The 12,812-nt window shown below is 46.9% G+C and overlaps 1 protein-coding gene across 1 annotated transcript; it reads left to right on the top strand.

The window, feature by feature from the left end:
- The first annotated feature begins 573 nt into the window (after window positions 1-573).
- Window positions 574-11,192, top strand: SMIM7 (small integral membrane protein 7). Its single transcript, XM_065874976.1, has 5 exons — window positions 574-637; window positions 719-760; window positions 1,259-1,311; window positions 5,360-5,450; window positions 10,135-11,192. Exons 1-5 carry the CDS (start codon window positions 612-614, stop codon window positions 10,148-10,150), a joined length of 228 nt encoding a protein of 75 aa, XP_065731048.1. The 5' UTR covers window positions 574-611; the 3' UTR covers window positions 10,151-11,192.
- The last annotated feature ends 1,620 nt before the right edge of the window (window positions 11,193-12,812 follow it).

The following is a 12,812-nucleotide window of genomic DNA, read 5'->3' as shown; positions in this document are numbered from 1 at the left end:
GCTGTCATGATCCCAGCCCTCTGTAAATCGTGACTTCTGTACCGCGCAAGGAATCCCGTCCTCCTAGGGAACCGCTCAGTCGGGACCCCCGCCCCGGGTAGTGCCTGCCTAGTGGGGATCCCGCCTTCCGTGGGGCCCAGGAGGAGGCCCTTTTGGAATGCAACAGTCGGGGCGTCCATGCCCGGCAGAGCCCACTGCATCAGGACTCATTCCCCTATGCATTTCAATGATCGGGGGCACCGTTTCTCCAAAAGCCGCATCGGAGAGCCCAGCCCAGCAGAAGGCTAGTGCTCTGGCTGGCTGGTCTCTCACGCATGCGCGAAAGGCTTCCAATCCGTTACCCAACCCTGCCCCCAGATGGCTCCGCCCCTGGGTGACGTCATGATGCCGCCCCGCCCTTTCTTGGTTACCCTCCCCAGGCCTTCCTAGCAAGGAGCGGCGCTCGCTCTTTCTTTAGGGGGCTTGGCCTGCAGAAGGCGGGACCCTGCCTGCCTTGGCCTGAGTGGTCCAGCCCTCTCTAGAGCTGCTTCAAGATTGGTCGGCTCGTGTTCCTCTCCCCTCCCTTCCCGAGGCTTCCGCTTCCTGTTCGGACGGACGCTCCGGCAGTAACAATGATCGGGGACATCCTGCTGTTTGGGTAATTAGGGGGACCAGAGGATGGGACGTGAGGGCCCGACAGGGTGGGGGCGGTCCAGGTAACCGCATTCTCCCTCTGCAGGACGCTGTTGATGAACGCCGGGGCGGTGCTCAACTTTAAGCTGTGAGTAGGCCGCGTTGGACCGTGGCTCCCTCCGGGGGACCCGTAGCCCCGCCTTCGCGAGCGTGAGCACGGCCTACGCCGCCGGCCCCGCCCCCAGGTCCCAGCCCCAAGTTCCGCCTCCAACCGGATCCATCCTTTTGTGACTCTCCGCGCCGCTGAGATTTGAACTCCGGACTCTCAGTTCCCCCGGGATCCCTCTGCTCGCACCCATGAGAGCCTCAGACCCGTCCCCCGAGAATCTCTTAGCCCTAATCTGTACCCGCAGCCCCGCACCTGGCTGCCTCGAACCACTCTCTCCACCCCGTCGGTGGCGGCAGGCATGGCTGTGATTGGCTGGGCAGGGGGTGGCCCAGGGAACATCACTGAACCGTGCAAAAGAGGTCACACAGCAAACCAACGGTAGGGCTAGAGCTCCCCTCTGAGCTGGGGATCAGGGCCCGGGGACTAAGTGGTCTGTTTGTCCTATTGAAAGTGGTCGCTGTCTGCTTCTGTTTGTAGGAAAAAGAAGGACACGCAAGGCTTTGGGGAGGAGTCGAGGGAGCCCAGCACAGGTAAGGCCTCCTTTCTGTACTCTGGAATTGGTACATTTCAGAGAGGACAGTTCTTTTTCACCAGTTTTCTTTTAGGGGTGTGTGTGTGTGTGTGCGTGCCTGAGTTTGTGCTGTTCCTTCTACCCACCTCTGTCATCCACTGCTTTCTCCTACCAGACCTCCCTGCGTAGGTCAGCACTCATATCACTTCTTACAGTTATAATTTTCTTTTATGTATGCCGTCATCTGGCTAATATCTAGTTCTCACACTTGACCTTAAGCTCCAGAGAAGAGGCTCCAGCTTGTTTTGGCTCATCTGTGTCCTTGCAGTTCCAGCATTCCAGCATGAATGAGCGAATGAATGAACAGCCTATTGTTTCCAGATTGCTGTAGACCTGTTTGTTTAATTTTCAATTAGATTAGCTTTCAAATAAATCAGGAGATGTCATATAAAGATTCAGATGTATGATTTTTCAAGAAAAATTGGAACATTCTACAACTTGGGGTTCAAGCAACCTTTTGACACCTGTTGGATAGGAGTTGAGAAGCAGGACCCCACTGAAAACGGGCCTGTGGCCTCTACCTCATCCCAGCCCCCGCCCCCTTTTCTTTGTATCATTTCACATGACTGGCCCCTGGAGGCCCTAGAATATATACTTCCTGCTAAATTGACACATGTGACCATTTGGAGTCTAATGGGACCTGTACGTGACTATTGTATCCATTCATTCATTCATTCACCAAACATTTATTGAACACCTACTATGTAACAGCCACTGTGCTAGATGCTGGGGACACAGCAGGGAACAAGACAGAAGTAATTCCTGCCTTTGGGTTGTACTCCTATGGGGTGGGACAAACAGTCCCTAAACAAGGAACACACAGTGAAGAAGAAGATGTTGGGAGGATAGCAATGGGATTGCTGCTCTGGCTGGGTTGTGTGGAGGGAAGGCGCTCTGAGGAGGTGGCATTGCGGCCAAGGTGGTGGGTGCTATGATGGAGCATTGCATGAGGACTATAGGAACCCTAAGGGGCAGCGAATCTGAAGGCAGTCTGACAGCTCCCCTTTATTGGGGGCCTGCCAGGTGGTGGCTGCCTTGTTAGGTACTTCCTATGGGTGTTTCACTCCACCTCCATTCCTAAAAGGTAAGGAGCATTTTCCCATTTTACAGATGAGGAAACTCAGGCTCAGAGATGTGACTCAACTTGTTTGTGGCCACAAAGCAAATCAGCGACAGCATTGGGATTTGAGCCTGGGTTTTTCTGACCTCAGAGGTTGTCCTCTCAATCACTAGACTGTCCGTCTGTTCATTCATGCATTCATTCAGCAGCTGTATATGTTGCTTACCTACTACGTGGAAGGCACTATTCCAGCCCCTGGGGCTGTGATCTATAGATCTGAGTTGGAGCTATGGTAGGTGGGAAATTGGCCACGTGGGCTCGAAAGTGGCGGAAGCATTGGTGACAAGGATAGTCAGAACGGTGGCTTCCCTCTGATCGGGGCTCCCTGCTAGGCTCCTTCAAACTAGGACTCTGTTGGCAGTTGCCCCTGTAGATCATGCTCCTCTCCCTCCATCCTCTGCCTGGCTGACCCCTAATATCACAGTGGCTTCATTTATTGAGAGTGTCCTATATATCAGGCACTATGCTGCGGCCTTCCCAGTCCCCCATCATGCCCATTTACACAGGAGGAAACTGGGGCATATGTAGGCCCAGGTCACCTGTGTGGAAGGTCAGTAAACTCCAGCCCACGTTTTTTTTGGCTGCATTGGGTCTTCGTTGCTGTGCGCTGGCTCTCTCTAGTTACGGGAAGCCGGGACTACTCTTCGTTGCAGTGTGTGGGCTTCTCAATGCGGTGGCTTCTCTTGTTGCGGAGCATGGGCTCTAGGCGTGTGGGCTCTAGAGCACAGCCTCAGTAGTCATGGCACGTGGGCTTAGTTGCTCCACGGCATGTGGGATCTTCCTGGACCAGGGATCAAACCCGTGTCCCCTGCATTGGCAGGCAGATTCTTAATCACTGCACCACCAGGGAAGTCCCCAGCTCACGTTTAAGGTTGGAGTTCACACACTTTCCCAGTGAGTCTTCTTCTGACCCCACCTGCCTCCCGATGCATGCCAGGTTGGGTTCTCCCATTACAGCTCCCATGGCCCTTGTCCTAGTGAATAATCCGGTGTGTGGTTACTTGCTTTTATATTAGTATTTGTCCTCCCTGTGAGCTCCTTAAGGCAGGGACATGTGTCTCATTCCTTCCTGTATCCCCTGCGCTCAGCTACTCCGTGGGATGAGTAGCCTTTAGTCAGTGTTTGTTCATGGTAAGAGAGGCCATTTTTGTGATCCTGGGCTCAGAGAAGGACCTTGCCAAGCAGTGCCTTGTAGACATTCTGGGAACGGATCTGTCTCTGACATTTGCAGTCTGTGCTGGACCAACACTTATATAGGCTATGCTACATGTTGCTAACCCCGTGGCTTGGACAACACTGGACTTGTCTAAACCATGTAGAGCAACACCTTGTGTTCTTCATGTGCTTGGATGGTGCAGCAGTGCCAGGTGGCGGTCATGTTGGGTTGCTGTGGAAGTTTCTGAGCTTCCCAGTGTTCCAGCTCTGGTCTGTGGATGACACTTTGGGTAACACCCTTGTAGATCATGTAATCCGGATCCATTCATTTCATTCTGGAGGCCTCAAGAGGCTGGGCAATCAACTCAAAACCCCAGAGGAAGGTCCTGGAACCCGAGTCTCTAGAGTCTTTTTTGTTTTTAATTAATTAATTAATTGCTGCGTTGGGTCTTCATTACTGCACACGGGCTTTCTCTAGTTGCGGCGGGGGTGGGTACTCTTCGCTGCAGTGTGTGGGCTTCTCATTGTGGTGGCTTCTCTTGTTGCAGAACACGGGCTGTAGGTGCATGGGCCCAGTAGTTGTGGTTCGCGGGCTCTAGAGTGCAGGCTCAGTATTTGTGGCACACAGGCTCAGTTGCTCCACGGCATGTGGGATCTTCCCCGACCAGGGCACGAACCCGTGTCTCCTGCATTGGCAGGCAGATTCTTAACCACTGTGCCACCAGGGAAGTCCCCCTGGAGTCTTAATGTACCAAATTCCCTCTTCTTGGAGTGGTTTCTGTTCCTTGGCATCAGAGGGGACTAGAGTTAGTCGTCACCAAAGCAGAACTCCCATTTTGCTTGCCTGGATTAGTATGCTTTTTCAGTTGTAAACTCTGAAAACCAGCTCAAAGTGGTTAAAGCAAATTGAAACATCGAAGCGTAGAATGGTCCTCGGGCACACGTGGATTCAGGGCTTAAACTGGCTCTCCAGCTTGTGACCCTCCCCAGCTCTCTTTTCCTCCTGGATTGGTTTTACTATCAGGCTGGCTTGTGTTGACAAAGGTGACCCTAGAGCAGGGCTTGGCACATTTTTCTGTAGAAGGCCAGATCATAAATAGTTCAGGCTTTGTGGGCCATAGAGTCTCTGGTGCAACAGTTCACCTCTGTAAGTTGAAAGTAGTCATGGATAATATGTAAATGAGTGGGCATAGCTGTATTTTCATAAAACTTTATGGCTGTTGAAATTTGAGTTTCATGTAATTTCTGTGGCTCACAAAATACTTTGTTGGTTTTTTTTTTTTTAACCATTAAAAAGTATAAAAAACATTCTTCATTCATGGGCTATACAGAAATAGGTGGCAGAGGCCAGCTTTGGCCTACAGGCCATGGGTTGCACCCTGCCTTAGAGGACTGGGCTTACATCTTTGCAGTCCAGCTAGCCTGGCAGAAAGCAAGTGCCTCTTTCCTGGTAGTTCGGGCAAAAGTCCCAGGGCTGGCTCTCATCGGACAGACTGGGGTCACGTGCCCTTCCCTGAGCCGATCAGAGGCTGAGTGCTTGGTCCCCTCAGGGGGTTGGTCAGTGGCAGCTATAGCCTGAGTGCTCAGGGCTGGGGAACAGAGGTGGCCCAAATGAAAAGCCATGCTGCCATTGGAACATGGGGGCAGTGAGTGTGGGGTGGGCAGAAGCACACGGCAGCTGTGACAACAGAAATGTTAGCACTGCTTGTGAAAATGCTTTCTGACCTTCCAGGTGACAACATCCGGGAGTTCTTGCTGAGCCTCAGATATTTTCGAATCTTCATCGCCCTATGGAATGTCTTCATGATGTTCTGCATGATCGTGTAAGTCCAGCCCGCCTCTCTCCTTCATTGTCATTATCCTCAGGGTCGCTCTCCAGAATGAACCTCTGATGGTCGTTTTCTGTCCTCCCAGTCTGCACTTTCGTGTCATGCTTTCTGCTTTCCAAGTAAGAACTCTCCACACTAGAGAGGAAACTGGGGTCTGTAGGAATTAAACTGTGTCACTGCAGTCCAGGCTGGAGCTTCGATTGGAACATGGCGTTCTTCAAGTCCTGGCTGTGCCTGGTGCCTCCGCAGAGGCTGCCAAGAGATGCCTTCCGCTGAGCCCATGGCTCCATCACCTCTCGCCAGCTCTGTTGATTGCGCTTAGCCCATACTCGGCGTTGGCCAAAGTGGAAAATACGTCTTGAAAGGCCAGCGTGCTGCCGGGTCTTGCTCCCAGCCTGCTGGAAGCCAGCAGGAGTGCATTCAGGCTTTATTTCTGCTTTTTATGCCTATTTTATTTTCTCATTAGACTAAAGAAATCCAATTGGATTGGTTTTCTTTTCAGTGTCAAGACCATGCTGTTAGTGAATTATGAGACTCATAGTAAACAGACTCAGGGGGAAAAGACAAGGAGAATCTGGGGTTCTGGGCCAGGCTGTGCCCATCTCCATGTGCTTCCCCTAAAGAGGAAGAGAGTGAAAAGTTGGCTGTCTTGAGTCATTGAGATGCTGAATTTGGGGTTGCCGTGTGGTCCTTGTGCCAGCCCAGTGGCTGTTTGAGGGGATGATTTCAGGACTTAGGAGATCGGGGGAGGAGGGGTTTCTTTGCTGCTGGAGAGTATTTTAGAGCCCAGAATGAGGGCTGTGATGTATGCCCAGAGAGACCCTTTTTGGGAGCTCAGATGAGGCCTGCCTAGGTACAGAGAGGGCTCATGAAGAGATCAAGGAATTTGCAGAAGAGTGTACGAAGTATAACTAGCTCTCACAGGAAGTAGAAGTGTTGGGGGGCTCCTCCAGCCTTTGTCTCTCTAGATTCCCACCTATCCATTCATTCATTTATTTATTCAAAACTGTCTTTTGAGGGCTGTGCTCTGGGATTACAGTTGAGACCAAAACAGCCATAGTCCCTGCCTTCAGCAAATGCGCAGAATAACAGGGATGTAAAATAAGCAAATAGGGGGAAAATTCAGTTGTGAGATGGAGAATTGGAAGGGGGCTCCCAGTTTAGGAGGGTCAGGGAGAGGTCCTCTGAGAAGATGCCATTCAAATCAAGACCTACAGAACGAGAGGAAAGCCTGCCATTTGCAGAGCTGGAGAGAGGCACAGTAGCACCAGAAGCAGCATTGGCAAAGGTCCTGGGGCAGAGAAGAACTCGGTGTGGTATCATCATTTTGTTCTTTTCTGTCCGTTGGCTTCATCGTCCTCTCTTACCTGACTAGCTACTTTTACTGCTCTACCTGCTGGCCTGTGACCAGGATGGTAGCCTCAGGCTTTGTGACCTCCCAGCTCAGCCCAAGGCTAGCTTAGCCAGCAGCCCAGTGTCCTGATTTTGATTTCTGGGAGTATGTAGGTGTCACCCAGATCTACTTGGATTGGGGGTTCCTGCTTCCAGCCACTTAGGTCAGGGGTCAGCAAACCACAGCCCATGGGCATGGGCCTCTGCCTATTTTCATGAATGAAGTTTTCATGAATGGAACCCATGTCTGTCACTGCTTTTGCACTACAATGGCAAGATTGGACCATTTTGACAGGCTTACAAAGCCTGAACTACTTACTGTGTGGCTTTCTACAGATCCCTGACCTAGGCCAGCTCTTTCAGCACATGCTGTGAGTGAGGGAAGCTTTTCTCCAGAAAGGGCTCTGTCAGGGAGGCAGTGACTGGCTTTTTCAGGATATCAAAAACTGGAAATCACCTAAGTCTCCAAGAATAGGAGAAGAGTCAGGTAACTCGAAGGACACCCATACGACCAACTGGCAAAACACCATCATTGATAATGTGCCTGAAGGTTCTGTCTACACAGGAGAATGGTTTGAAAGTAAAGAAGGTTGGGTGTCACCTGTATGCACGCTCTGGTGTCAGTTGTGACTTGCACGCAGTAAACATTGAATAAATGCTGAGTGGGTGTGTGAGGGAAATAACTTCCAGTGAGAGAGTTGGAAGGATCTACTCCAGACTGTCTACGGAGGTGACTGTGCTGTGACTGCTGAGGAGGTTAGTGGGCTCAGGGGTTAGTTTGCTATTCCATGTACTCATTTCTGTATTGTTGGAGCTGAGCTCAATTGGAAATTTTAAAAAGTCATAAAAAACTTGAAATACAGGGAGAAAGGTGTCTGAACATTTAGAGGCCAAGGGCACTGATACCTGCGACTTTGAAACATGAAAAATAACGTAGATGGATCAATGGATAGATACACAGTAAAGCAAAGCACTAATTGCAGGTGGTGTGTATGTAGGTGTTTGCCGAACTGTTATAACTCTTCTATATATGTTGAAATCTTCATTAAAAAAGTATGGGCGGGGAGAAGATAGGGAGAAAATGAGAGTGTCAAACCATGGAAAAGGGTTTTAATAAGTAAAAAGTGAAAGTCAGTCTTCACAGTTCAGTATTTTGTAGTATTTTCATATGGTTGTGCAACCGTCACTACTCTCTAATTCTAGAATATTTTCATCCCCCCCGCAAAGGGAAACCCAGTACCCATTAAGCATTTCCTTCCCATTCCTCCTTCATGCAGCCTTGGGCAACCATTGATCTCCTTTCTGTCTCTATGGATTTGCCTGTTCTGGGTATTTCATGTTGATGGAATCATACAGTATATGGCCTTTTGTGTCTGGCCTCCTGCATTCAGCATAATGTCTTCTGGACTCTTCCATGTTGTAGTGTTTATCAGTATTTCATTCCTTTCTGTGGCTGAATAATAGTCCATTCTATGGACATGCCACAGTTTGTTTATCTGCTCATCAGTTGATGGATATTTGCAGTGTTTCCATTTTGAATAATGCTGATATAAACATCTGTGTACAAGTTTTTGTGCAGACTTAAGTTTTCAGTTCTCTGGTATATAACCAGGAGTGGAATTGCTGGGTCATAACGGTAACTATATTTATCCTTTCGTGGAACTGCCAGACTATTTTCCAAAGTAGCTGCAGTAATTTTCATTCCCCTCAGCAGGGTATGAGGGGTCCAGTTTCCCCACATCCTTGCCAATACTTGCTATTGTCAGTTTTTTTGATTATAGCCCTCCTAGTGGATGTGAACGTTGATTTGCATTTCCCCAATGGTTAATGACATTGAGCTTTCATGTGTTCATTGGCCATTTGTATATCTTCTTTGGTGAAATGTCTTCAGATCCTTTGCCCGTTTTTTAGTTGGGTTATTACTGAACTGTAGTTCTTTTTATGTTTTGGATACCAGTCCCTTATCGGATATATGATTTGCAAGTATTTCCTCCCATTCGGTGGATTGTCTTTTCAGTTTTGTTTTTTTTTTTGTTTTTTTTGTTTTTTTTCTGGTACACGGGCTTCTCACTGCTGTGGCCTCTCCCGTCGCGGAGCACAGGCTCCGGACGCGCAGGCTCAGCAGCCATGGCTCACGGGCCCAGCCGCTCCGTCCGCAACATGCGGGATCCTCCCGGACCAGGGCACAAACCGGCGTCCCCTGCATCGGCAGGTGGACCCTCAACCACTGCGCCACCAGGGAAGCCCATCTTTTCAGTTTTTTGATGGTGTCATTTGAAGTGCAAAATCCTACAATTTTGATTAAGTCCAATGTATCTATTTCTTCTGTTGCTTGTTCTTTTTGTGTTATAGCTAAGAAGTCATTGCCTAACCCAAGATTATAAGGATTTACACCTAAGTTTTCTTCTAAAAGTTTTATAGTTTTAATAGTAGGTCTGTGATCCACTTTGAGTTAATTTTCGTATATGGTGTGAGGCAGGGATCCAACTTCATTCTTTTGCATGTGGTGACCCAGTTGTTCCTGCCCCATCTGTTGTTATTTTTTCAAATAACCTTTTTATTTTGGAAAGAGTTTAGATGTATAGAAATGTTGCAGAGGTAACACAGAGAGTTCCCATATACAATTGAGCCTTGAACAACACGGGGGTTAGGGGTGCCGACCCACCTCACAGTCGAAAATCTGAGTATAACTTTACAGTTGGCCATCCGTATCTGCAGTCCTGCTTCCATAGATTCAACCAACCTTGGATTGTGTAGTACCGCAGTATTTACTATTGAAAAAAATCCACGTATAAGTGGGCTGGCGCTGTTCAAACCTGTGTTGTTCAAGGGCCAACTGTGTACCTTTTAACAATTCTGTGGTTTTCCCCTGTAGGCCTGTATCACAACCTATTCCCAAACTTCATGAACATTTATACAGTTTCTAGGCCTTTTCTATTCCAGATTTTCTTCAGTTATCAGAGTTATCTCTAATAATCGTTTGTTTAGTCAAAGGTCTTTTTATTTATGAAAGTCACCACTGATTTGCAGTGATAGAGAATGGGCTAAAATAAAATGTTACGGATTCATACCAAGTAGATACTTTTTAAAAGAGTCACTTTTTTTTTAAGTGTACAGTTTGGCAGCAGTAAGTGTGTTCACATTGTTGTGTAACAGAGTTACTTACAAAATCAGAAAATGATGTAAAATGATCTTAATGATAGTAACCAGAAAATATTTCCTGAAAGTGTTTTCAAGGCAACCGCTTCCCATCCTCATGGATGTTTCTGCCCTCTGACTTTTCCAGGCTCTTTGGCTCCTGAGCTCCATGTACAGAACCGGAAACACACCTTCTCAGAGTGTCTCTTCCTCCATTCCTGACGACTTCAAGAATGTTTCTGACCAGAAAACCGGTGACCTTCCCAGAAAGTCCAAGCTTGTGGTGGGTGGAAAAAATGTTCACCAAGATGAACACAGTTTCCCAGCCACGTCACTGTTTTCTTTTCAAAGATATTTTCACTTTGATCTCTGCCTTGAAATGCTGTCTACTTAAAAGAGTTTGAAGAGTGTTTATGTGAGGGGCTGTGGTATCTAGATTGTTTAATCAGATCAGAATCCCTCTTCTACCAAACTTTAACCCATCTGGGTATTTATTGGTTTATTTTTAATAACCATCCTTTTTCGGTTCAAATTATACAGATTTTTAAAAATCTTTTGTATCCAGGGATCTGAAGCAGAAAGGTTGGCTTTTAAGTTTGATGCAGCCTCTTATTGGACTGCATTTGTGAGGAATGAACAAGTTCATTGTTGCTGGGTCTGTGTCCAAATTCCTTCCCCATCCCAATGGGCTCTGCTGGGCCACTCCATGCTGCTGAAGTTGTCCCCAGGACTTGAAGGGTGAAGTGTTATGGGTTCCTGTGGAAGAGAGGTGCAGAGCAGTTGGCAGGGTGGATGGGGGTTTTATGAGAAACTTTGCCTTGCCTTGAAGCCCTCTATTAAAGTAACTTTTGGGGCCATTAATTGTATAGTTTTTAGAATGAGAGTGATTTATGTGGTGATATTGGGACCCAGTTCTGAAAGCTTGGGTTTTGGGGTCTGCTTTTCAAGTGGATGATTTCAAGTTTGAAAAACAAGCCTCATTGGAGGAAATACAGCATTTTGCATAGAAGCTTCTTTGAAAGGGAGTCCTGGTTTAATCGCCAGCATGACACTTGGGTGGTCAGTGCCTGGATCCTACAGGTGTTTGATTTGTTTGTTGTGGTTTTTGAAATCCTAACTTGCAGGTAACCTGGTAGGAGGAAAGAATAAATATGCAGGCTCTTAGAACTAAAGAGCATTGAAAATAAAGCTCATTTCTAAAAAGGACCTTTTGTTTATACATTTTTTAACCAAGAAGTCCTTTGTAAATTTTTTTTATTTTTGATACTTTCATCAGGTTTTTTTTTTTAATTATTGAATATAGTTGATTTAAAATGTTGTGTTAATTTCTACTGTAGAAGTTGACTGTCAATTTGAGTTGTTTCAAATTACACTCTGGGAAACACCTAGGATTCATTTATTGTGGAGGCTGTCAAAAAGTCAGAAAAGAGGCAATGTTAGATACTCCTTTTCAGTTTTTGTTCAATAAATGTTGGGCAGGAATCGGGCAAATACGATTTGGGGCTGCACCTGGAAGAATCGAACGAGTTAGTGATAATGGTGTGATTTTGCTAGGCCAGGGTCAAGTCCACTTGTCTTACTGCTCAGCTAATTCATTCTACTTCATAGCTTCTGTAATTTATTCCCTTGTCAAATCTGGGCCGAGTATCACCCCGTGGTTTGTAAGTAGCAGGGAACAGGGCTGCTGAATCGAGCTTCTCGCAGGTCGGTGTTCTTGTCAGCAGGAACGGACGTGCCAAGATCTTGGCTGGTCAGTCCTCAAGCCATATGAATGATGTGAGGAAAGCTCCCTGCCTTATTCAGACTGGCGCTGAGCTTTCAATGAGGTGAGGCATTTGTGTGTCGTGGGGATGAATCGAGCTCGGAGGAGAGAATGCTGTCATTGAGATTTTGTTTCAATAGTTGTATTTTTCACCAGAGAACTATTTTCTCATTGTTCAATTCTTATAAGCAGTGGAGCTGTGGGGGATGCACATCAAAGGCTGTTGTACATTTTTAAAGTGGCAACTCATGGGTGTGTATCTTTAGGAGGCTTTTCAAGAACCCACACTGGCACCAAAGGTTACCCAAGTTTGAATTTTGAGTACCTAGGGTCCCACAGCTTGTAAGTGCTCATGTTCTGGGTCAGTTAGATGTGGGTTCAAATCCCATCTCTGCTTCTTGCTCATGGGGCCTTGGCTGGTTATTTCTCCTCTCTAAGCCTCAGTTTCCACATCTTTAAAATGGGCCTGAAAGTCAAACCTACTGGTGTTATTAAAAGGTTCAGTGAACTTGAAGGTGAGCCAGGTGCTTGACTGGGTGGCGCCCAGTAAGCACTCAGTACCTATGGGTGTCCTCACTGCCCGAATTTTCTCTCTTCTTGCCTACATTCATCCAAGCAGTCCACACACAGACAGTTAAAGGAGCAATCACATCATTTTAAAAAATTGGAAACAATTTCCAGCATGGAAAACCTTTTTCCAGCATGGAAATTCCTTTTCTAGCGTTTTTCTTACACATATTGGTATATTTGACATAGTTCAACAGTGGTAAGGCAGTTTGGGTTCTGCTGTTTTCTTTTTTTTTTTTTTTAAGTTAAAATATAGTTGATTTACAATGTTTCAGGTGTACAGCAAAGTGATTCTGTTATACATATATATATATATTCTTTTTCCTATTCTTTTCCATTATAGGTTATTACAGGGTATTGAATGTAGTTCCCTGTGCTATACAGTAGATCCTTGTTGTTTATCTATTTTATGTATAGTAGTGTGTATCTGTTAATCCCAAACTCCTAATTTATTCCTTTCCCCTTTGGTAACCATAATTTTTTTTTTCCATGTCTGT

The sequence above is a fragment of the Phocoena phocoena genome, chromosome 3, assembly GCF_963924675.1.
Source record: "Phocoena phocoena chromosome 3, mPhoPho1.1, whole genome shotgun sequence".
NCBI classification, from domain to species: domain Eukaryota; kingdom Metazoa; phylum Chordata; class Mammalia; order Artiodactyla; family Phocoenidae; genus Phocoena; species Phocoena phocoena.
This window is presented reverse-complemented; position numbering and strand designations above follow the sequence as displayed.